The following is a 26,333-nucleotide window of genomic DNA, read 5'->3' on the forward strand; positions in this document are numbered from 1 at the left end:
TTAAGCTCGCCCTGTGAGGTTCCCGGCCAAGTAAAAGGAAGCGGGTCTGATGACGTCATTTGATGACACGTCATCAGCCGGTTTCCTTAAAGGGACCATGCCCACATTCATTTTGACAGTTGTGCTGTCAGTGTTCTCCAGCACTGAGGTGCTGCAAACACTGACAAGCACTGCACAAAGGTGCGCGGCTGCAACCAGGCTCTTCCATGACTTCCTGCATATGCTTATGGAGGGACTCAAAGAATGCAGGGAGGTTCTCTTCCCTTCCAATGGGCGAAAGAGACCTCCCCAGGACACCAACACAGCCTGGTTGCACATTGTACAGGAGGGCACAAGCAAAGATTTCGTCAGGAGGACCTGGCTGCAGTGGCACAAACCTTTCAATGATCTCAGTAGATCACGAAGCGTTACTGCAAAGCCACACTCAACCTCATCCTGCTGTTCCACTCATCACATCCCCATCACTCTGCCTTCCCTACCCTACTTCTGCTCATCCTTATTCACACCAGCTTACCTTGCACCTCCACCCATCCCTCTCTCCCTATCTACATTATCATATCTCCATCTCACTAGCCACCCCTTACACTCATCCTTGCCAAATCATACCAACTAACAACACACATGGGTAGGCACTTGGGTCTTTTAGCCAATGTTCATGTAGAGTTTCTACTGATGTGTTGTCAAACATTGAAATCTTTGTTTTGAACAGTTTGGACAGATTTGTTTGCAGCTTTGGAAGTGACTTACTGAGTTGTAGTGAATGGTGAGACACAAGGGCACCCCCCGCAATGATGATGAGTGTGAATGAAATGGCTTGGGCATTGCATGGATGCTTTATGGTGCCAACCTGGCGCATCATGTAGCAGCCAGGGTGTACAGTGTCAAATCTGGCCATGGCGAGGCCATCCCTGGCAGCAATGTGGTCAGGTGCTGATGCCCTGTGTCCTGTGCAGCATCAGGTAATTGCGGAGATGGTTGGTGTTGGTGCTGCTGGTGTGCCTGGTGCTGCTGGTGTGCCTGGTGATGTTGGTGTTGGGGCTGACCGTAGTGTGATTCTGAGGACCAAGTTAAGAGTTTTTCAAGGGCACTGATGCTGCTGTAATAGATGGCAGCTGAAGTTGAGATGAAGATGAAGACTATTCCAAAATTGCCACAGACGTGAAGAGGGAGGGAAATTTCACGAAAAGCAGGGTGGTAGAAAAATCTAATTCGGCCCCCATGGTTCTCAGCCAACATATTAGAAATGTTGTCTTACCTCTGGAGAGTAAATAGGCAGGTCCTGGAAGGGGTTTAAAGCAATTAAGATGTCCCCAACATAGGTGTATATCTGTAACTCTGAATATCTTTTCTGTAGACAGAATATGATGGTTTCCTGAGAGAGAAAAATATTATAAAATATGAAGTTTTGTAATATGCTTCTTATAAAGATACTTACTTCTCATCAGTTATGATGAATGGAAAAAAACTGAATATCCCACAGCAAGTCATATAAAGTTCCAATGGAGTGAGGATGGATAAAAATATGATCTAATTAATGTTTTATTTATTACGGGTTCAAGAGGAAGAGGTAAAAATAGAAAAATAACTAACTGTTTGATTTTGAATTTTTATCGAACTGTCTTCCTCGATACCATGCCCATGAATGGACCTTGTTCTCCTCACTCCTGAAAGTATTCTTATTCTGTAATCTGCCACTGAAGGTACATACCCTGATGTATCCTACATGTACGACCTGGATTTTCCCATTTCCCTCCTGCCGGAATGGGGGGAGTGGGGTCAGGAAGCCCGGTAGACCATGGCAAACCCGGAAGCCTGGGTTTCTCAGCATACTGTAGAGTTTTAACTCCACAGTGTGCGTGGGACATAATGGGTATGTTCCCCACCCGGAAGCTAGCCTGATTGACAGACAGGTTTCCAGTCGAGCGGGGAATGCTGACTGTCCAAGACCCTGGGTCTGGGGGGTGGGGGGGGAGGAATGGCGGGGGAAGGTGGCAGTAGGGGTGGTTCCAAGCTCGGAAGGGTCCTATTCCAGGTCCCTGGCTGAGTTGCGATCCCCGGGGGGTGGTCTAATCCCCGAACCTGGGGAGAGTTCCAATCCCCAACCCTGGGGAGGGGCAGGCTGCTGGTGGATGAGCTTAGGGGACCGGGAGGAAGCTCTCCTGCAAGTTTTGACCTGACAGTCGACAAAGATTCTGTGGGTATAAATAAGGTTGGGCAGCTATTGTTCAATGCTAGGAGGACTGAGAATGAAGGTCTGCAAAGCTGGTAGGCAGTTATCACAATCATTGCTGCTCCTCTACACTATGTGCATCATAGGACCCCGATTAGCATTAATCAGTCTAATGCCTGACTCAGTGGGCCTCCCAGTGGTAGGCCCAGGGATAGCAATGGCAGCAACGGGGCAGTCGATCATTGCCCACCATTTTCAAGGCTCTTACTCCCCATTTCCACTGGGTGAGTGCCTGAAAATTCAGTCCAATGTGTCCACAATGAAGTTCTATGTGCTCATTTTCCATTGGTGGAATAATCATAATTTTTCTTTTAAAATCTGTGACTGAAAAAGGACATTTTGAGATAGAGTTTCTATTTTGGGCACAGTCGGTAATCCAGCAAATATTGCACTCAAAATTGCACTAGTTTTCAAAAGTAAAGTTTTGCTTCAGGTTTCCGCACAAACTAATTTGCATAATCACAAACGTAAAATCTTCCATAAACCAGCTCAATTGGGCAATGCTGTAGAACATAATTGTTTTTCCTTATATTAAAAAATATTCCTTGATATATTTAAAAGTGGTAACCTGGTGCAGTTTTATTTATACAGCTGAAAATGAGTTTACCACAAAAAATAAGCATTTTTAATTAGAGTGTCTAGTCCATCACCTGTGAGTAATCCAATTTAAAAAAATTGAAAATAACTTTAAAATACGATACATAATCATTTATTAGTTTCATTGGTGTACAGTAGTCAGTTTCTTTGCCAATTAAATATTTAAAAGCTTTTAAAAGGTGCCTAATAGTGCCCTTGCACTTAAACTTTTTTTTAAACAGACTCCTCTAATGGCCGTAATTAACGGAAACTCGCCATGGTGATTATGGAGGTGTGGCCAATTGTGTGGGTGGGGCCTGCTTCCAGCGTGATGTTTTTTAAACCAGCACAAAAGATTGCGAAAACCCGTTTTGTGCTGGACATAACTTGCGCTTGAAATTCCTCCATCGTTTGCGCTGATTTGGCCGATTTCCGGTCAATTGCACTGGGTTTTTGGAAACTCTCCCCCTTTGTCTTTTGTGTTTAAGCAGAATTCAGCACTGTCAGAACCTACAGTACAACCTGCCACTATGTGCTCCCTTATGCTGGGCCCAGTGCTTGATTTAAAGCAAATCTTCATACAGCGGTTTAATTATCACGAATGCTCCAGTTATACTGCAGATACTGGTACTTGGTTAACAGGGGTGCAACGATTTATATTGCCCCACTTGTACCACACACTGATCAGGGAGTTCTGTGTGTGCATGCTTCAATGAATGCACAGGGTCAGTGAATTCTGAATGGTCGCAAAATGTCAACTGTCTATTTTGGCTCTTTTCTAACATTAATGCAGTATGCCACAGTGCTATTTCTCTCCTGTTCGTGTTGTGGCCTCGATATTCACCTTGGTTGGCTGGTGGCTATCTTGCGCAATACTTAACCCATTCATCTCACTAATCACACAAGACTGACACTCATCTTCTGCTTCCAAAATTGCTCTTCTCCCTTCTACAGTTTGAATAAGCCAACCTCTGCAATACCCACCAGCAAAAACAGCCAATCTACCAGTGGGAAATAAAATAAACAGAAAATGCTGCTGGCTTTCGTGGGGGAGTTAGTTACGAGGGCCATGAATTAAAAATGATCACCAAGAGTGTGACAAAGCTGTTAGAATATGGGACGCTTTGCCAATGAGAGTGGCTGAGGTGCAGCCTGTTGCATCTTTTAAGAGAAAAGCGGATAAACATTTGAAGCAAAAATAATTAAAGGGGTCTTGGGAACGAGCAGGGCAGTGGGATCATTTTTGAGCTGCTCGAGCAAAGAGCCAACAAAGACATGATGGACCAAGTGGCCGCCTTCTGTATTGCAAACTTCTACGGCTTTCACGATCCAGACAAAGTGGTAATCGCAACTGGATTTTCAAGGATTTTTTTTTTTGCTTGAATGTGATTATCACAACAATCACATTGCATAAAAATGAATATAAAGAAAATCAGAGACATGACAGAAAGAAGAAAATTACAAAAACTATGCCTGCAGACAAACAATTGTTAATAGAGAGATGAAGCTGGCCTTTTTTAGAACTTGAATTTTACAGTTCAAAAGTTGGCTGCACACAGTGATATTACATCCAATGGAAAGTCAAAATGGTATGACATTGCCTCCTTAAGATAGCGTCATACTAAATACCAAATTAACGATAGCTTGCTGCGATTTATGCTGCCCTGTAAATTATTCACACAAGTGTGTAAGCTGGAGTATAACCCTTGGTCCATTGTTGGAAAATATAATGAATCAACTCTCACCCCTACCCCCCTCCCGACCCGAGCCCAACCTCTCCTCGCACACCACGCGTCCATCTGTCTGTCACCCTGCCCCCCGCCATCCCTAACACAACCCCCCCCAACCCTAACCACCGCTCCCCCAACCCGAACCACCACTCCCCCAACCTTAACCACCGCTCCCCAATCTTAACCACCGCTCCTCCAACCCTAACCACCACTCCTGCAACCCTAACTACCACCTCCAACCTTAACCACCGCTCCCCAACCCTAACCACCGCTCCTCCAACCCTAACCACCACTCCCCCAAACCCTAACTACCACCCCAAACCTTAACCACCGCTCCCCCAACCCTAACTACCACCCCTAACCTTAACCACCGCTCCCCAACCCTAACCACCACTCCCCCAACCCTAACTACCACCCCCAACCTTAACCACCGCTCCCCAACCCAAACTACCACCCCCCCAACCTTAACCACCGCCCCCCAATCCTAACCCCCACCCCACTGTAGCAAAATTCTTGCTTAAAACTAAAAGTTAAGCAGTAAATATATTATATTATTTTCCTTCACATCACTGGAAAAATAGCTGGCAAGTGTCAGTGAACATGTAGCACAAAATATTTCTCCCTTGGTAAAATTTTTATTTCTCTTTTGTTCCTTTTATTAAGAAGGAACATATGCATCATTTCTTGAATTTCAACAGCAAATTCTTTCCTTCACAATCTACTTATACAATTATAATTATAAATTTTGTACATAATGCACGTTCATAGTGAATGGGAAATTGTCTATCACACTTGCAAAGTGTCACGCCTGAAATCCTGGTTAACCCTATTATCACATTCATAAAAGAAAGAAATCATGACTTTCTTTAATCTCAGTATGTTAACTGAATGATTCTGATTGCCTCAACCATTATTAAACATGTAGGAAAACTATAAAAGAACAACCAGCAAGGAGCAAAATCTCCCAGTAGATACACACAGCAAACACCAAAAAGGTTTCTGTGAAAAACCATCAAATACAAAACATCAAACCAACAAAATCATTCAAACCATTTTTGAAAGGGCTTTCAGCGGTCATCTTGCTTTCCCAATACAATTCTAAAATATAGATTTTAAATATAAACAACAGATCAAATCTTCAATTAAATGAATAAACTTTGCTATAAAGTTCCACTACTGGCAAAGCAGAAGATTTCTCCAAAATGTCCATTACATTCAAGATGTTGTACATCAGGGGGCCGAAATTGCCCCTTTTTTAAAAAAAAAAGAGCAGTTACCACCTCACAGAGGCGGAAATACATTTCCGCCCAGTCTCTCCAATGATCGGGACATTGTCCTCGTGATTTTTTGAGACGGAGAAGATATTCGCTCCGCTCCTGTGCGAATGGCGATAATGACATCATCATAGCGCGCACCACCTGGTCCCTGCCCCGGATGCAACAATGCCCTCAAACAATTGATTGACAGCTGTGCATGGCGGGAAACTGCCAATGGTTGGGCGGCCCGCGTGTGCCCTTACTGCCATTTTATTTTAATTGTTGGTCGACTCTGCAGTCAGCCCGACAATGGTGGCCACGGGTTTGGCCAGGCCGCGGACAGACAGCCAGGCACCCCGTCTTGGGTGCCAGCCGGAGCCTTCCCTGGTTGCCCAGTGGGTGCCAAGTAGGTCTCTTTAAATGAAAGGAAGGGACGTTGCTAAGTGTCAGCACGACGCGGCATGTCCGCATCGCGCTGATGTGCTCAGCATGACGCTGATGACACCACCCACCTTCCACCCCGCTCCTGACTCGCTCCCGCCCTCTGCCGTCCCAAACGCCATCCCGATGATTTTTGAAAAGAAAAGAGAGCAATTTCTCTCTATTGCCCGCCCCATGGATTCAGGCGGTGGTAATTCACCAGATAATTTGAATTATAACGGGGCGGAGGGCAACTTCACCCCCCAGATCTCACATGTAAATAAAAAAGAAAGAAACCTATTTGCAAGCAATTACAACTGTCCTCTCATTGTCCTTAACACTTTCAGTAACTATAACCACCTGAATTTAGAGCAGTGCCTTAAAGGCACAAATCAGATTTGCAGCTGAACATCACAACTGTACTCCAGACCTAAGACTGCCAATAGAGCAGTGTCAGGAGAGAGAAACACAAAAATTGCTATTCCTGAAACTGGAGCTCAACCCAAGATGTTCGTTTCAAATATAAAAATAGAAAGTGCTGGAAACACTGATCAGGTAAGGCAACTGTGAAGAGCGAGAAAGATAGAGTTAATGTTTCAGGTCAATGACCTTTTGTCAGAACCTGCCTTTCTCTCTCCACAGATGCATCCTGATTGTTGAGTTTTTCTAGCATTTTCTGTTTTTATTTCCGATTTACAGTATTGACAATATTTTATTTTCTGTGTACTTTTCTGCTGATCTGTTCACCAAATTATAACTGTGCTATTGAGATATTACAGGAGTTAACAATTATACAGACGTTAAATTATAGTAAAGTTTACCTCAGACTTAAGAAACATTTTTGAAAACCATACCTCATCTAAGAATTCAAAGGAGACCAAGTCATCAGTCATGTCCTGACCGCTGCCCTCTGAGGCTCTCATGTGGTGACTTTTTCTGGTATAGATGCGCTCTTGCCTGCTTCAAACAAAGGGAAATTAAAAGAGATAGCCAGTGAATGGATATGTAATTCTTCGTTGTGGATAAGAATATATATTCTTTATAATCAAATGTGCATACAACTGCACTGACTACAGCAGATAAATTAGGATTTTGCAAAGGCTGTTCATTTTGCTTAAGTAAGTTATGAAATCGGACAACTGACCATTTCCTTGTCATCAAAAATTTCACAAAGTAATCAACAAATGATTAAAAATGTAGAATATAGGATAACATTAAGCCATAGATGTGTCTCTAACATAACCATCATCTGTTCATTAGGATATTGGAAAGTGTGCCATCAGTAGAAACATTAATCTGGGTTCACTAGTCATACCTAATTTAGAATAGTTATGTCATCAGCCGAACCCCAAGATTGGTTAAAACACAAATCTAGCCATCCATGTTTTTGCAATGTATATACATTAAAATTATGAGGAGAATTTCAACTCTCCCCGATTGGAACGGGGAGAGCATTTAAAATTAACAGCTCCATTTCTTGTTCCATTCCAGTCAATTCCCTATTGTAATGCTGTTGGTTTTGATGGTAGATGAGGGTCCGGCCAGACTCTGGCAGCAGCTCCATTGATAAATGCAAAGTGGGGTCCTGTAACGTTAATGGTACCCCGATGGTATTTTAATCCTGACTTGAACAGGGTGCCCGCTGCGGCTGACATGCCAGATAAAGCTGTCAGGAAGCCAGCGAGATCACTGAAGGCAAGTGAAAAAACGTTTCAAAGTGGGGCGGAGGAGCAGGAGTGCTCCTCCGAGCCCCACAAGGAAATCCTGGCCATCTGCTGGTGCTACCCCTCCTCCCCAGTTGTGACACCCTCAGAGCACATCTCCCCCCACAATGTACCTTGCTGCCAACACCCACCTCCCGGTGCCAGCCTGCAGCCTCTGAGCCATCCAATTTTCATTGTCTGCCTGCTAGTTTGCTGCCGCTTTCCTCTGCCCACCCCTTCACCAGTGCACACAAGCAATGGAAATGAAAATCAGGAGAGATGTATAATGGGTGGCTGAATTGATATCACCCATTTTACACCATCGCCCAAAGTCATAATTACTGTTCAAGTAGGCTCTGCGATTCTGCATATCGTGTCACTGATATCGCCTGCAGGAGAACTAGGTAATTCATCCATTTTAGGATCACTCCTAGGCAGTTCTTTCATGCTGCTAGTTTCCCCAAAGTTCAGGGGCCAATAAATGGCACCTACATTGCACTGTGGACTTCTATTAGAGACCCACTGAATTTCCTGAAGAGAAATGGATTCCACTCCCTCAATTTTAAAATTATCTGTGACCAGCTACAATGAATCCTGAAAATCAAAGCCAAATTTTCAGAGAGTTGTCACAACACTTTCATCAGGAGGAATGCTTCTGCGAGACAAGGCAGACACCTTGCTTCTATGGCTCACAACCCCAGTTTGATTGCCAAATACATCAGCAGAACATTGCTAAAATGAGACCCATTTATTAACTGGAATGGCGATGCAAAGTGTCACCCCAGCAGTTTTTGATGGTTAGAATGATACCTGAGGAGTGGCCTGGGTGAGGTGTTGAGTCCACAAACACCTTGTGGATCTCATAAGATCCTGATCTTAATTTACCCTCTGCATTTTTAATGGATACCACAGTTCTGCTCCATGCTTGTTGTTTTCTCCTGAAACAGTCAATTCTGGAGTACATTTTGTGTGGGTTTGATGAGAAGATGTATTCTTTCTTTGTTGGGTGCATTGTTCACTATATTTCAACCAAGGTGAGATTGTTGAACCGCTCTTAGATTATTTTGACTACTTGCACTGGGTGCCCCATATTTGCTGAAAGTCTGACTAGCATCCCAAGCAAATAAAAGCACAGGTCTTATACTTTATCCCTATGTAGAGTGATAAATGTGAATGGTTACGACAAACCAGAAATAAAACTTCTCAAAAGGATAGCTTGAGTATATTACAATACCATATACTGTGTTTTAAAATTATTTTACCAAATAACCCTTTATAAACAATAGCTGCATCCTGCCACTCACTGGCCATTTCCAAGTATTGCAAAACAATCTGTAAACAAAAACTTCCTACACCAAGGAACATATAGAACTAATGCAAACAATATCTAGACTTATACATTTAGTAACTTGAGAAAATAACATTTCTATGATTGGCTTGGATTATTCTACTATAAATATATCACAATATTATGAATTATTTGGTACACACTTGTATTACCTGCATTATGAAACTGTTCAGTTGTTATTTTGGTTACTACTAGTGGTTTGAAATTCCAAAATATCTCAGTTAAAACTATTATATTGATACTATTGTGTCATACCTAGTTTTTGCTGAACATTCTTGTTGCTGTACTTTGATCAGATTAGCTAGCTGCTGTTGTAGGGTTACGTATTTCCCATGAGCTTGCTTAATAAATGGGTGGTCTAACAAATATGTAACTGATGGACGCCTTTCAAAGTCCTTAATCAGACATCTGCAGAAAGGGGAAAAAATAACAAATAGAGATAATGATCAGGCATGTTGTTTAAATACTGTGTAATCAGTGATGAAACAATCATATTATTCAAATACAAAAGCAAAATACTGCGGATCCTGGAATCTAGAATAACTCCTGCCTGACCCGCTGAGATTTCAAGCTGTACACTATCTGATCGCATTATTCTTGGTATTTAATAGTAAAAATGTTTGTGTTTTAAATAAAGAAAAAAAGAAAGAAAGACTTCGATTTATATAGCGCCTTTCACGACCACCGGACATCTCAAAGCGTTTTACAGCCAATGAAGTACTTTTGGTGTGTAGTCACTGTTGCAATGTGATCAAATAAACCCATATAAAACAATTTCAAAATCCTGCAAACATTTTGGAAGGATATCATTTTTATCATTTTAACATTTTAGTAAAGTACAGTGATGAATTAAAATGGACACAAATTGTATCCAAAATTATGAAGAATCAAAGATTGCAAAATGTCAAAAGCCAAAATTATTGTCACAGTTCAGAAATTTCAACTTGGATCAATAGCTTGGAACATTCGTGTTACTTACAGACTGCTTGCATATTAAGCAAATAAATTGAAAGTTAGATAGTTGATTTGCCACTGATCTTTTTTTGTCTTATTTGGCAGCTGCTTAAAATAGGAAAGAGGCAATCCACCATTTTTTCACAAACATTACAAAATCCTTTTTACGAAATAGAATAAAATGTCATAGCAGACTACAAGCTTTACTGCTGCCTTAATTATTACATCCTGCGCTTATGGCTTTTTATTTCAGGTAATGGTGGAAAGTCAAGCACAAATGTAATAAGCAGGATTTTATGTAGAAACAGATAAGATTTATAAAGTTATACAAGCTTCACCTACCATTAAAGGAGAATTAAAACATCATTTCTTGAACTACGATTGTACCGGCAAGTGACAAGCAGCTAGCATCATTGGTTGCTCCTTTGTTTAGCCCAATTTCACAATCACTAACACCCTATCCTCTAAGGAGATTCCACATAATCCTCTATGTGCACTACAGCTACAGTTTATGTGTTGGCTACCACTATCTCACACGTTTATTTCTGCATTTTTCCTGGCAGTGATGTAAGCAGGGTTTGCTGGGTGCTGTTTGTGCTCATTGGTGTACACTGCAGCTTGCCACAGTAAAGCTGTAAAAATGGTGACTGATCTCATCTACCTTTTCCATGCATTTGATAATACATATCAACAAGTCCACTCAAGCAGAGAAATTAATAATTTTGTTTCTTTTTCCAATCAATTTATTTTACAGCCTCCAACTACTGACTGCCATTGCTAATGTTTAAAGGATGTATAAACATTTGAGACTTAATTATATTCAATAATCTTCAGCAATATTTCTTGCATAGAATGGGCAGCACATAAAAAGTAAGCTTTATTCATTTGCTATCTATTACTGCATTGCTATACACATTGCAAAATTACCAGTTACATTTCTGATTCAGTGAATGTCATAAAATTGTTTTTATTATTTCATTCTAATTTTATTGAAAAGTTATGTTTTCGTTATGGAAAAATTGAAGTTTATGGGCTCTACTTTAATAAAATGCAATTGTAGATTTAAATGATGTAGTATGTAATTATTCATTTGTTTTGTTAAGACCTGACATCAGCCAGGCAGCTTATGATGTAGCTCACACCACCACCTCCCAATCTGAGAGGTCAGAAACAATCACCAACCAGCAGAAAACAAATAAACTCAAGCATCAGTGACAATCAATCGCTTATCTTGTTTGACATTCTGGCAGCCTTCATCAGGCTTTCTTAGCTGAAAATTAATTCTCAGAATTCATTAGTGTCACTACATTAACCATAGGTTGCAACCATTTGCTGCAATCGAGCAGCTAGGCATCTAAACACCATTTCCATTTTGTCACACTGAGCAGCTATTTGTTGCCATAATTGGAAGCTGAGGATAAAGCATTTATTACCCATGAACAAGAGCAGACACCTACATATGGTTCTGCGTGATGTGGCTTGAAAATTTGCAGGCAGCTTGCAGTTGCTGATAACATTGTTCATGTTGCTATGCCTTAATGATGTAAAGTGCCATTTTGTTATTGGTAAATCAGATGGCTGCATTGGAAAGCCTTTCTGTAACACTTAGAAAAATATATTCACCTATGCATAGACAGAAATAGAATACAGACTAGGCAGTTACAGAACAAGAAGTATTAGCAGCTCGTATTATCTAAACTCAGACTGTACTTCCAAGTTTTGATCAGAATACAAAACCATCAATAAGCACAAACTTATCATTCTCAAAATTCCACACAATCAGCTGCCCTGGATTTGTGCCAACATGTCAGTTGTGGTCTTTGATGCTCTTTACTCATTTGCATATCCATTGGAGGATCTCCAGCACAAATCCTATGCAAAATCCAGACCATTCGCAACTTTGGTGTGGTATTTGACCCCGAGATGAACTTCTGACCACATATCCGCTCCATCACCAAGACCGCCTACTTGCACCTCCATAACATCGCCCAACTCATCTCATCTGCTGCTGAACCCTCATCCATGCCTTTGGAATTTTCTGTCCCAGAGGGCTGTGGATGCTGAGTCTTTGAGTATATTCAAGGCTGAGATAGATAGATGTTTGCATTCTAGGGGAATCAAGGGATATGGAGATCGGGCGGGAAAGTGGAGTTGAGATCGATGATCAGCCATGATCTTATTGAATGACGCAGCAGGCTCAAGGGGCCGTATGGCCCACTCCTGCTCCTATTTCTTATGTTGTTATGTTGCCTCTAAACTTGACTATTCAAATGCTCTCCTAGCTGGCCTCCCATCTTCAATCCTCCATAAACTTTAGCTCATCCAAATCTCTGCTTCCCGTATCCTAACTCGTACCAAGTCCCGTTCACCCATCATCGGTGCGCTTGCTGACCTACACTGGCTCCCAGTCCGGCAAAGCCTGGATTTAAAAATTCTCATCCTTGTTTTCAAATTCCTCCATGGCCTCGCCCCTCCCTATTAACTCTGTAACCTCCTGCAGCCCTACAACCTTCCTAGATCTCAGTGCTCCTTCAATTGTGGACTCTCGCGCATCCCATATTTTAATCGCTTCATCATTGGCAGCCGTGCCTTCAGCTGCTCTTACCTCTGGAATTCTCTCTGTAAACCTCTCCACCTTTCTTTCCTCCTTTAAGAAGCTCATTAAAACCTACCTCTTTGACCAAGCTTTTGTCCTAATATTTCCTTACATGGCTCGGTGTCACATTTTGCTTGATCATGTTCCTGTGAAGCGCCTTGGGATGTTTTAATACGTTAAAGGCGGTATATAAATGCAAGTTGTTGTTGTATTAAAATGGGAGTTTTGTGGGTGATTGGAAAGTATATTGCAGCCTTTAATCTGGCTGAAGATTGCAGCAACAGGCTGGCGATACAGCAGGTAAGTAGGAAAGTATTTTGATTATTGAATTCACTGTGGTTTATCTGTACTTTTCAATAAGGTTTGTTACTGAAGCATTTGATACACAGCTGGAAAATAGGCAAGAGCATGTCAATGAGAAACAAAAGAGTTCACAATTTCACCAACACTGACCTCTAAACTCTCCTCAAGGGCAAAGATCAGAGGACAAACAGATTGCTGGATCTGCTTTGGAAAAAAATCAAAAATGATTCTCATACCAGGTCGACAGAGGTGGCAGTAGCACTGAGTGCCAACGTTCTCAACCCAAACTGCGGTCCAATGCTGCAAGAAGTTCAATGACCTGATTAGGGAGAGCAAGGTGATGTACTAGCTATTCTCCCCTCCTTTCCCTTCCTTGAGCACCACACTTTACTCTCTAAAATTAAGGACTGTACAACTAACACTGCACACTGCGCTCTGGTTAGAAGCCACTGGGAGACAATCTTCTATTGTCACCTTTTATTGAATTCATTTGATCTGTTGTACGTGACTCTTGTGGACGGGAAAGGACATCCTTGACATTAAGGAGCTCTGAGGAGCAGGCCTTGCAGCTGACGCGGAGGCACTCTGCCATGGTACATCATGAGATAAGCATACATTGGCATCAGATTAATAGGTGTACACCTGCACTATTGCCACAGAATTCCCATGAAGCAGCAGACAGCCACAACCGTTTATCTCAATTTTTATCCGAAACACAAAACGATAATGCACACCCATTCTTAACTTATACCCTCCTTTCCTGAAGTTCCACCACAGCAATGGGCAGGTCGAGATGAGGAATGGAGTGAAGATAATGAAGATGAGGAGGTGGAGGAGAGACATAATTCCTTCCTCTTTGATTATGGGGCAAAATTGAGGAGAATGATGAAGAGGGAGAAGAAGTTAATGGGCCTGAATCTGCAGTCGGAGGCTTCTCTCGGGCGGATGTCTCTGAATCGCAATAAAACTACGAATCTACCTGATGGTCCTGGATCCACAGAGAGTCGCAATCCTGGGCCTCTATGCGTAGGCCTGCGCAGAGGTCGACGTATCCCAGGAGTGCAGGCAGTTCGTAATGTGCCCCTGGGATCACGTGGGCCAGCCCAACCAATCAGAAAGGGGATTCCCATTATGCTTCTGAGGATTCCTTTACGTTCGGAATCTCCATAAGCTTAATAGGAATCACCCAAAAAAATACATGCACACAACACTGACATTAAAAAAAAATCATTACGTTTTAAATTAATTAAAATACAATTTAATTAAACATTTAAAACAAAAATACAATTGTTTGAGAAACAAAATGTAAACATTTTTCAAGGGGCCAAAGATAACCTAAATTTATTTCACAAGTCTTTGGATGTTAAAATTTTTACTTTAATATTTATCTAAACCCTTACGCTGGTAAAAGGTGGCCGTACCCCTGCTTTACCAGGCATAAGCATTTCACGGGCATTCGCTGGGCAGTAGTTGGGCAAATGGCCCAATTCTCCACCAGCGAATGTCTATTTCCCGGGATGCGGAAGTTCCGGGTTTTGGTGCAGGCGCATCACGTGCGGAAACCCCAGAACTTGAGGGGCCCTTACGGCCACGAACACACAGCATACGCAGTCAGTCATGGTCCCCAGAAAACCCAGGCCAATGTGAAGGCCACCTATGACTACCTGGACAAATATCCTGCTCCATGTTACTCTGCCAAAAAAAAACCTGCATCGCTTGCTTTTTAACTCCCCATGAACTAGCTCATATACTTTCACCTGGGGGAGGGGGGGAGGGAATGCAGATAATGTTCATGAGACGAGGGCACCAGACGATTCACATAATAGAGCTGGAGTGGGGGAGATGTGCCACCTTCGCAGGTCAAGGAGAAGGCTGCCCAGGACTCTGAAATTTGCCAGACCTAGAACTCATGGGTAGTTGTCTGGAAATGAGGTTAAGGTTAAGGGAAAGGGAAAGGGAGACCGGAAGGAAGGAAGGAAAGGAGCAAAGAAGGAAAGAAGGAAAACAAACTTTGATAGCACACTTGCTGTCAGAGGCCCTGATCCCCAACCTCCCCCACCCCCAGCTAGGTAAGTTTGATTGTGTCCCCATAACCCATACCTTTGTTAATATAAGTACGTTTATTATGTCTCCTTAATCCACACTCCCGATAGTAAGATCAGTTTGCTTCACCAGCCCCCCCGCCACCCCAAGTTAAGTTAGGTTACTCCCCCTGCTGAGTAATGTCCTCCAGTCAGTCCCTTCCTTGAGTAAGTGTAGAGTGGACCCAAACACCACTTCACTCATTCAGTAACCATTCCAACAATTTTGTCACCCCTCCCCTCCACCACCCCCTCCATTCCCTGAACAGATGCTCAGGTCTGCGTCTTTATTGAGGACCAGAAGAAACTGTATTCCATATTTACACGAAATGTGAGTGTGTGAAGCTCATTTTCTCCTGACTTAATGGGGCAACTCTTCAACTTTTGGTTCCATTTCAGTTCTATGAGCCCAAGTTTCAGCTGGAGTTGCTCTTATTTTTTGGAGCAACTATTTTAGTTTGGAGTACCTTAGAAATCACAATTCTCGGCATTTAGTTTCCTCCAGTTCTAGTGAGGTAGTTTAGTTTCGTTTTAGTTCAGTTTTTTTTTTCAAAAGGGGGCATTACCAGACACTTATGCCTGTTTTGCAAGTTTAGGCAGCGAAAAGTTACTCCAAACTAACTTCGAACAGAGTAAGTGTCAACTTTTGTATGCTCAGAAAAACCTTGCAGACACTTGAGAATTAGGCGCAGGTAGCCAGAGATGGGGGGGCGGCGGGGGGGGGGGGAAGGGAAGTTAGAGGGAAGTTAGGGGATTTTCCAAAGCATTATACACTTCACTTTTACCAATAAAGAGCCATTATCAACACTAAATGATAAATATATCAATAAATCAACCAATAAATCAATCAATCAAAAAATCAAAAAATCAAAAATTAAAAATTAAAAATTAAAAATAAATCAATAAATAAAAAATGTAAAGTTTCCACTCACCTACTGCAGCATCTATCCATTGGGGAGCACCGGGAATCCTCCAACAGCCTGCTGAAGAGCTGGTCAGGCGGGGCCCTGCCACCGGGGAGTAGTTCGGGCGGGCCCCGCCGCCTAAGAGCTGTTGGTCGGGCGGGCCTCGCCACTGAGGTGTTGGTCGGGCGGGCCTCGCCACTGAGGTGGTGTTCGGGCGGAGCCCACCACCAGGGAGGAGTTTGGGCGGGCCCCGCCGCCAAAGAGCTGCTGGTCGGGCGGGCCCTGCCACCGAAGAGCTGCTGGTCGGGCGGGCTCCGCCGCCGACGAGGTAAGGGCAGTGGAGACGAGGCGAGGCGAGGGACAGTGAGGCAGGCAGGCCACTCGGCCGGGGATAGGGGCGGCGAACATCGCAATGTCCCTTCGGCCAGGGATAGGGTCGCCCGGAGATAGGACGTGCTGGGAGGGCCAGAAGCTATTGCGCATGCGTGCAGACTCCACCGCGCACGCGCGCAGCTACCGGCACTCTTTTCGTCGCATGGCTGTAGCTCCACCCCCAACTGTTTGTGCTGAGCTGCGCCGACTGCTAAACAGGCCTGCTGAACACCGAGAATTGAGAGGTAAGTCTTAGGCGCGCTTTTAATTCTACAAAATAGGCGGGCCTCTCGGAGGTGCGCCGTTCTGCGGTACAGCTGAAACTTGGGCCCTATGGGTCCGATCTTCAACCACTCATTCTGGGTGGGAGCAAGTCAGAGGCTCATCTTATGGGTCTGCACCTCGGCCTGCCGAAAGCAGACAACCGGAGGTCCAGGATGCATGGTACCACGAGGACGGTCACTCTAGCTGCCTGCTTCTCTGTTGTCCATGCATAGGTGGCCCTGGAAAGGGACCATGCAGTGTGTATACTTGAGGTCCTGCATAACCAGTATAACTGATTATAATGATAATATCCTGATTTAGTTTTACTTTCCATTTAATTGGACCTCATGTTGGACTATTTTATTAATAGTGCCCTCCTCAGATTGAAGGGGCATTTGAGATGTTGATTTCTGTCCAGTGCCACCCCAAGTGGTCGAATTAAAATAGGCATGATAGCTCTAGTTCAGAGTATGCATGACTTGAAATAGGTAATTGTTATATATGTAAGCTTGTATTTACTCTGTACAGCCACCAGAGGGCTCATCCACTGGAGTCCCAAGGGATCCCATAATCCCTTGGGAGCACAAGTATTTAAAGAGGCCTCACAGGTTGGAGAAGCACTCTGGAGACCTGCAATAAAAGACTAATGTCACACTTTACTTTGAGCTCACAGTGTTCAGTCTGACTCTTTCTCCATACATAACAACTGGCGACGAGATACAAATAGCGAACACAAAGATGCAGTGAACAGTGGGCATCATGGAGAAATTCTTGGAGGGAGATGATTGGGAAACTTTTGTAGAGCGACTCGGCCAATACTTCATGGCCAACGAGCGAGATGGGGAAGAGAGCGCTGCCAAACAAAGGGCGATCCTCCTCACCGTCTGTGGGACATCAAAGTATGGCCTCATGAAGAATCTGCTCACGCCAGCGAAATCCACGGAGAAATCGTACGACGATTTGTGCACACTGGTCTGAGAGCATTTGAACCCGAAGGAAAGCATTCTGATGGTGAGGTACTGGTTCTACACCTACAAAAGGTCTGAAGGCCACGAAGTAGCGAGTTATGTCGCTGAGCTAAGACGCCTTGCAAGGAGACTATGGTGAAATGGAACACCTCCAACGAGTGTGCAGGCGAGCTGCAAAGCCCGTTAAACCTGCAAAGCACCATGTTGCAGAGGAGGACAGATCCACGGAGAATCACCATGAACCAGAGCCTCAGATCGAGGAGGTAGAGGTACATGGGGTATACACATTCACCACGAACTGTCCCCCGATAATGCTGAATGTTGAACTAAAAGGACTCCCGGTGTCAATGGAGCTGGACACAGGCATGAGCCAGTCCATCATGGGCAAAAAGACTTTCGAAAGATTGTGGTGCAACAAGGCCTCAAGGCCAGTCTTAACTCCAGTTCGCACGAAACTAAGAACTTACACAAAAGAACTGATTCCTGTAATCGGCAGTGCTACCATAAAGGTCTCCTACGATGGAGCGGTGCACAAGCGACCACTCTGGGTGGTATCGGGCGATGGTCCCATGCTGCTCGGCAGGAGCTGGCTGGGAAAGATACGCTGGAACTGGGACGACGTCCAAGCACTATCGCCCGCTGACGACACTTCGTGTGCCCAGGTCTTTCACAAATTTCCTTCGCTGTTCGAACCAGGCATCGGGAAATTCCAAGGAGCAAAAGTGCAGATCCACCTAATTCCAGGGGCGCGACCCATCCATCACAAGGCAAGAGCAGTACCGTACATGATGAGAGAAAGGGTAGAGATCGAGCTAGACTGGCTGCAAAGAGAGGGCATCATTTCACCAATCGAATTCAACGAGTGGGCCAGTCCTATCATCCTAGTCCTCAAGGGAGACGGCACCGTCAGTATCTGTGGCGATTACAAAGCAACTCTCAATTGTTTCTCCCTGCAGGACCAATACCCACTACCAAAGGCCGATGACCTCTTTGCAACGGTGGCTGGAGGAAAGATGTTCACAAAGCTGGATCTGACTTCAGCCTATATGACGTAGGAACTGGAGGAATCATCGAAGGCCCTCACCTGCATCAACACGCACAAAGGTCTTTTTGTTTATAACAGATGCCTGTTTGGAATCCAATCAGCGGCGGCAATATTCCAGAGAAACATGGAAAGCTTACTGAAGTCAGTGCCGCACACCGTGGTCTTCCAGGATGATATCTTGGTCACAGGTCGGAACACAGTCGAGCATCTGCAGCACCTGGAGGAGGTTCTTAGTCGACTCAACCGCGTGAGGCTCAAAGATGAAATGTCTATACAAGCAGACTGCCTTCTGTGGAGCAATCGAGTAGTGGTCCCCAAGAAGGACAGAGACACGTTCATCAATGACCTCCACACTACCCACCTAGGCATCGTAATGATGAAAGCGATAGCCAGATCCCACGTGTGGTGGCCCGGTATCAATGCGGACTACCTAGACTATATGGACTACCTGGCAGCTCTGGCTAAAGCACCTTTTGCTACTCATGGATATGGAGCTTTTTTGACACTCAGTATTTTGGACTGATACTATAAACCAGATCTCACACACGAAGAGGCAGTGGAGCTCTTGAAGAAGTGCTTCAAGGTGATCCAAAAGCAAATTATTCTGAATCTTTCCTCCTTTACTGTTCGGATCATTGATAAAGATGGTGTTCATGATATGGAGCAGATTTCTGTCAAAAATCTAATTTTACCTTCAGTATCTGAATCATCTAATGGGCAGACCACACCAACAGACCTTAATAATTCTTGGTCTGCAATCCAGAGCTATGAGATTCCTGTGTTCACAGATGTAATACATGCTCGCAGTTAAGCAATGTACCCAGGGAGGCGCCGCTAAGTTTATGGTCTTGGCCCTCCAAACCATGGTCTAGGGTACATGCCGACTATGCAGGCCCATTCTTGGGTAAAATTTTCCTCGTGGTTGTAGACGCGTACTCCAAGTGGATTGAATGTGAGATAATGTCGGCTAGCACGTCCGCTGCCACTACTGAAAGCCTGCGGGCCATGTTTGCCACTCACGGCTTACCCGATGTCCTGGTGAGCGACAACCGGCCATGTTTTACCAGTGCTGAGTTCAAAGAATTCATGACCCGTAACGGGATCAAACATGTCACATCTGCCCCGTTTAAACCAGCGTCCAATGGTCAGGCAGAGAGAACAGTGCAAACCATCAAGCAAGGCTTGAAGAGGGTAACTGAAGGCTCACTGCAGACTCGCCTATCCCGAGTCCTGCTTAGCTACCGCACGAGACCCCACTCGCTCACTGGGATCCCACCTGCTGAACTGCTCATGAAAAGAGCACTTAAGACAAGGCTCTCGTTAGTTCACCCTGATCTACATGAACAGGTAGAGAGCAGGCGGCTTCAACAACGTGCATACCATGATAGCGCAAATGTGTAATGCGAGATTGAAATCAATGATCCTGTATTTGTATTGAATTATGGACAAGGTCCTAAGTGGCTTCCTGGCACCGTTGTGGCCAAAGAGGGGAGCAGGTTGTTTCGGGTCAAACTTTCAAATGGACTAATTCACCGGAAACACTTGGACCAAATTAAACTCAGATTTACGGACTATCCTGAGCAACCCACCTTGGACCCTACCTTTTTTGATCCCCCAACATACACACCAGTGGCAACCAGCACCACAGTTGACCTTGAAGCAGAACCCATCATCCACAGCAGCCCAGCAGGACCCAACACACCAGTCAGCCCAGCAAGGCCAGCTGCACAGCAGCCAGCGAGGGCCCAACAAATGATTCAACAATACCAGCTTTCACACCGAAACCATCAACCAGGGCAAGAAGGGCCCCAGATCAACTCACATTATAAATAGTTACATTATTGGCTTGGGGGGAGTGTTGTTATATATGTAAGCTTGTATTTACTCTGTACAGCCACCAGAGGGCTCATCCCCTAGAGTCGCAAGGGATCCCATAATCCCTTTGGAGCACAAGTATTTAAGGAGGCCTCACAGGTTGGAGAGGCACTCTGGAGACCTGCAATAAAAAACTACGGTCACACTTTACTTTGAGCTCAATGTTCAGTCTGACTCTTTCTCCATGCACAACAGTAATGTCCTGGTAAGAGAAATTATTGCCTTCAGAAAGAAACTAGAAAGGAGGCTGATTTAAAAAAAATTGTTAAAGAAGAACAATTAAGGAATCCGCAAATGGGTCAGCGAGTTTATCCAGTGAGTTGATGAGCCATCTAGATCAAGGCAGCCCCAGATTAATCACCTGTTTGTGCTGAGTTAGCTGACCTTAGCGAGGGCAGTGGTACGGGGCTACAGTTAACCTCAGCAACCCTTGGTTAGGAAGAGGAAATTGGAAACCCTGCCAGAAGAATACATGCAAAACTGTCAGGTGAGTACAGGATCAGGCTTTCTGTGGTGGCCCCTCCCTTGTTCAAATAGCCTGCAGTCGTTTAATGTGAGGTCCTATGAAACTGTAACTCAGCATGAAGTCAATACTCTCAGGAGGTAGAAGGGAAAAAAATTTGTGGTAAAAAGACTATTTCCAATTTTATTAAAATAATATTCCCATCGATTTTTTTTTAAACTCTGACAAAATAATTAAATTAATTTACAACTTAATTTGTAGATTTTAGTTACAATTGGATTAGGGAGGCATAGGACTTTTTAAACATTTTATTGTTACAATGTTGACATAGGTGGTTCAACAACTTTGCTGCAGTATTTTTGATGCATGCAAGCATTTCATTGCAACATAGGTGCTGATTTGTTTTTACAACATGTATGCTTTCAGAATTCTGGAGGGCCCATTTTTGTAATCCAGGTTTAAAGAATTTTAACAGTTTAATTTTGAATTAAAAATACATTGCGGTAAAAGTCAATCCAGAATATGAAAACTTTATGACGATCTGTTTTTCTGTTTTCTCTCTAGGGAGTTCTTAATACTGTTTATTGAAGCAGAAGTAAAACTGCATACATGAGAGAAACCTCTGGACAATGATTTTTAATTCTTCTCCTGGTTCTCTCCTGCAGATGTTGCAAGCTCATCAAAAATAGGAACACATTGTGGGAAACATTCACAAGTTTGATTGCAGTAATTGCAACAAAACATGCCAGTTAAACCAATTTTGTTGCAATGCTCTCAGATTCAGTGTACATACTGCTCGACAACTAGGATATGTCACTTCTTCCTGTGCACAGGAGGCATTTTCACACAATGCCTTCAGGGTTGCTAATGCTGCATTTTGTACATTTCAGTGTATTTGTAGCACCAGAGGGAAAGCATTAAGTACTACTTACAAAGTGTCTTTTGCATTACTAAAACTACAATTTATGGCTGAACTGGGGAAATAAATTCTGTAGAAAGATGCAGCATGTAAAAGTATATTAAACAGTATTTCACCGATTTAATATATATTCGGGGGTAATTTTAACTTTTGGCATTTTTAAAAATTTGTTCTTGGGATGTGGGCATCGCTGGCAAAGCCAGCTTTTATTACACATCCCTAATTGTCCTCAAGAAGGTGGTGTTAAGCCATCTTCTTGAATCGCTGTAGTCCTTATGGTGAAGGTACTCCCATAGTGTCATTAGGGAGAGAGTTCCAAGATTTTGATCCAGCGACGATGAAGGAACAACGATACATTTCCAAGTCGAATGGTGTGTAACTTGGAGTTGATGGTGTTCTCATGCTCCTGCTGCCCTTGTCTTTCTAGGAGGTAGAGGTCGAGTGTTTGGGAGGTACTGTCGAAGAAGCTGTGGCAAGTACATCTTGCAGATGGTATATACTGCAACCACGGTGCGCTGGTGGTGGAGTGAGTGAGTGAATGTTTAAGGTGGTAGATGGGGTGCCAATCAAGCGGGTTGCTTTGTCCTGGATGGTGGCAAACTTCTTGAGCATTGTTGGAACTGCACTCATCCAGGCAAACGGAGAGTGTTACATCACACTCCTGACGTGCCTCGTAGATGGTGGAAAGGCTTTGGGGAGTCAGGAGGTGAGACACTTGCCGGAGAAAACCCATCCTCTGACCTGCTCTTGTGGCTACATTATTTATGTGGCTGGTCAATGGTGACCCTCAGTGTGTTGATGATGGGGGATTTGGCGATAGTAATGCCGTTGAGAATGTCAAGAGGCAGTGATTAGACTCTCACTTGCGGGAGATAGTCATTGCCTGGCACTGAGTGGCGCGAATGTTACTTGCCACTTATCAGTCCAAGCCTGAATATTGTACAGGTCTTGTTGCATGCAGACACAGACTGCTTCATTATCTGAGGAATTGCGAATGGAACTGAACACTATGCAATCATCAGTGAACATTCCCACTTCTGATCTTATGATGGAGGGAAGGTCATTGATGAAGAGTTGAAGATGGTTAGGCCTAGGACACTGTCCTGAGGAACACTCCTGCAGCAATGTCCTGGGACTGAGATGAGTGACCTCCAACAACCACAACCATTTTCCTTTGTGCTAGGTATGACTCCAGTCAGTGGAGAGTTTTCCCCCTGATCCCCATTGACTTCAGTTTTACTATGGCTCCTTGATGCCACGCTTGGTCAAATGCTGCCTTGATGTCAAGGGCAGTCACTCTCACCTCACCTCTGGAATTCAGCTCTTTTGTCCTTATTTGGACTAAGGCTGTAATACGGTCTGGAGCCGAGTGGTCCTGCCAGAATCCAAACTGAGCATTAGTGAGCAGGTTATTGGTGAGTAAGTGTCGCTTGATAGCACTGTCGATGACATCTTCCTTCACTTGGCTGGTGATTGAGAGTAGACTGATGGGGCGATAATTGGCTGGATTGGATTTGTCCTGCTTTTTGTGGACAGGACATACCTTGTTTTTCACATTGTCAGGTAGATGCCAGTGCTGTAGCTGTAGTGAAACAGCTTGGCGAGTGGTGCGGCTAGTTCTGGAGCACAAGTCTTCAGCACGACAGCTGAAATGCTTTTGGGGCCAATAGACTGCTGTATCCAGTGCGCTCAGCTGCTTCTTGATATCACGTGAAGGGAATCTAATTGGCTACAGACTGGCTTCTGTGATGGTGGGGACCTCAGGAGGAGGCCGATATGGATCATCCACTCAGCACTTCTGGTTGAAGATGGTTGTAAACACTTGAGCCTTGTCTTTTGCACTTGCGTGCTGGGTTCTGCCAACATTGAGAATGGGGATATTCACGAAGCCTCCTCCTCCCATTAGTTGTTTAATGATCCCCATCATTCACGACTGAATGTGGCAGGACTGCAGAGCTTTGATCTGATCCGTTGATTGTGGGATAGTTTAGCTCTGTCTGTCGCATGCTGTTTCTGCTGTTTAGCATGCATGTAGTCCTGTGTTGCAGCTTCCCCAGGTTGGCACCTCTTTTTTAGGTACGTCTGGTGCTACTCCTGGCATGCTCTTCTGATGATGTTCAATGGGCGATATCGGGTCAGGTGACTGTATATCAAGAAGTAACACTGTAAATGTAGTAATACTGTAGATGTATCTTTGGCAGATGAGCTGGACTCTGGGCATCTATCAAATAAATTGTGAGGAAACATTACTTACTGTGAAATGAAGTGGTTGAATGCTGTACACCATTTTTCCGGGTGCAACAAAGTAGGTGGTGGATTTCTGGAAAACAAAGACAAAATCAGAAGGCAAATTATAAGATAATAGATTCATTCTTCATCCGTATTTAACTGGAGAGCTTGTTTGAGTACAAACTACGCACTACTAACTGTGCAATCTTCATTTATGATGAATAAACTGAGAAATCTCAATTTTAAATTAAAATAACAATTCTGAAGGAAATACAGTACCTAGTGTAATGGAGAAATCTAGGCCCCAAGTTTCCACACGCTACAAAACGGGCGCCCCTCCGAGCTGGGCGCCCGTTTTTCGCGCCAAAAACGGCGCCGGAAAAAAAACACGCGATTCTGGAGCGCCCTGCAGCTCCATGTCTGCTTGGCGCGGCGCCCAGGGGGCGGAGCCTACACTCGCGCCTATTTTGTAAGTGGGAGGGGGCGGGTACCATTTAAATTAGTTTTTTTCCTGCCGGCAACCCTGCCTCCTCCCCCCACCGCGGGAACGAACGGCTTCCTCCCTCCCCCCCCCCCGTCGCGGGAACGGCTGCCTCAACTTGTGAGGCTTCCTGCAGCATTCTCCCTGGCTGAAGCACTTTCACACAGGTAGGAAGATGGTTTATTTAATCTTTTCTTTGCTTATAAATGTTTATTCAGGTTGGATTTATTTGTATAATATTTGTAGAAGTATAAATAAGGATTTATTATAGAATTTAATGACTTCCCTTCCCCCCCCCCACCTCGTTCTGGACGCCTAATTTGTAATCTGTGCCTGATTTTTTAATGTGTAGACAAGGTTTTTTCAGTTCTACAAAAATCTTCACTTGCTCCATTCTAAGTTAGTTTGGAGTACGTTTTCACTGTGGAAACTTTGAAATCAGGCATCAGTGGCCGGACACGCCCCCTTTTGAAGAAAAAATTCTGTTCCAAAGTGAAACTGTTCTAAATGACTAGAACTGCAGAAAAAAAAATGTGGAGAATTGCGATTTCTAAGATAGTCTGTTCTCGGCCAGTTGCTCCTAAAAATCAGGCACAAATCATGTGGAAACTTGGGGCCATAGTAACCAAAACCTGAAATGGTTCAATATATTTTATAACATTTTACCAAAGTCTTTGCAAACTTTTTCACAAGCAACTTGGCTAACGTATCAGAAATGTAAAACTGTGATCAATGAGGCTGATAAGATACTCAAATAAATCTCAATGCCACTTGACTTTAAGCCAAAACATGTTATCGAAAATTGGTATAAATCATTATTACAGCAATATTTTGAACAGTATGCACAATTTTGGGCACCCCATTTCCAAAAAGGACACTGATAAATAGGGTAACACAGACAAGAGAGAGAGCAATAATTATAGCTACCTAATAGTTGTCAGTTATGAATAGAACTGACAGAACTGAACTTGTTTTCATTGCAGTAAAAAAAAAGCTGAAAGAGCATAGCAAGATTTTAAAAGGAATGAATAATGTAAATGTAATCAGGAATTTTAAACTGTGATTGAATAAAGAGCAAATGCAAAATATATTCTTAAATGAGACAAGAAAAATATTTGCCATAAATATGTAAAATAAGCTACTATTAAAAATCAGTCAATGATTAATTGTTTTCTAACGATCTGGATGAAAATCTTGTGAAGAATGGAACTGACAATTGTCATGATAAGTGACTAATAAAATACTTGGGATCATGATGGATTTTATGCTTCTGGGCCCATGAAAATGTCAGCGATGGAACAAAGTGGTTAGGGTCAAATAATATAAATTGTAGTTTCAGAGTAACATCCCAGAGCTTCAATAAATTATCTCAAGGGATCAGACAGAAATTTCACAGACTATTTACCTGTGATTCTTTACCTCCCTTCAAAGATTATGGTCTACATTTTCCTCTTCCTGCATCTGGGTGAGTTGGACTGCCTGAGGACACCAGTAAAGGAGCCTGCCTGATTTTCTGTTCATTAATTTAAATGGAAAGAAATTTTGGCAGACTCCCTTATGGACAAGCGATGTTCCCCACGCAATTTTCTTCCATGCGAGCAAACAGTCTAATGCA

At 43.6% G+C, this 26,333-nt stretch overlaps 1 protein-coding gene and 1 pseudogene across 1 annotated transcript in view; one reads left to right on the forward strand and one right to left on the reverse strand.

Annotated features, from left to right (window-relative positions):
* myo3b (myosin IIIB) overlaps positions 1–26,333 on the reverse strand; it is an 839,677-nt gene that overhangs the window by 651,857 nt on the left and 161,487 nt on the right. Inside the window, exons 7-10 of the mRNA XM_070874695.1 lie at positions 24,263–24,328; positions 9,519–9,671; positions 7,067–7,169; positions 1,256–1,372 (exon numbers count right to left, since the gene is read on the reverse strand). Of these exons, the coding sequence (XP_070730796.1) occupies positions 1,256–1,372; positions 7,067–7,169; positions 9,519–9,671; positions 24,263–24,328 (439 nt within the window). The remainder of the gene's footprint in view (positions 1–1,255; positions 1,373–7,066; positions 7,170–9,518; positions 9,672–24,262; positions 24,329–26,333) is intronic.
* Positions 19,191–19,562, forward strand: LOC139260414 (proteasome subunit beta type-2 pseudogene; annotated as a pseudogene).

Source organism: Pristiophorus japonicus, chromosome 3, assembly GCF_044704955.1.
Source record: "Pristiophorus japonicus isolate sPriJap1 chromosome 3, sPriJap1.hap1, whole genome shotgun sequence".
In the NCBI taxonomy this organism is placed as follows: Eukaryota; Metazoa; Chordata; class Chondrichthyes; family Pristiophoridae; genus Pristiophorus; species Pristiophorus japonicus.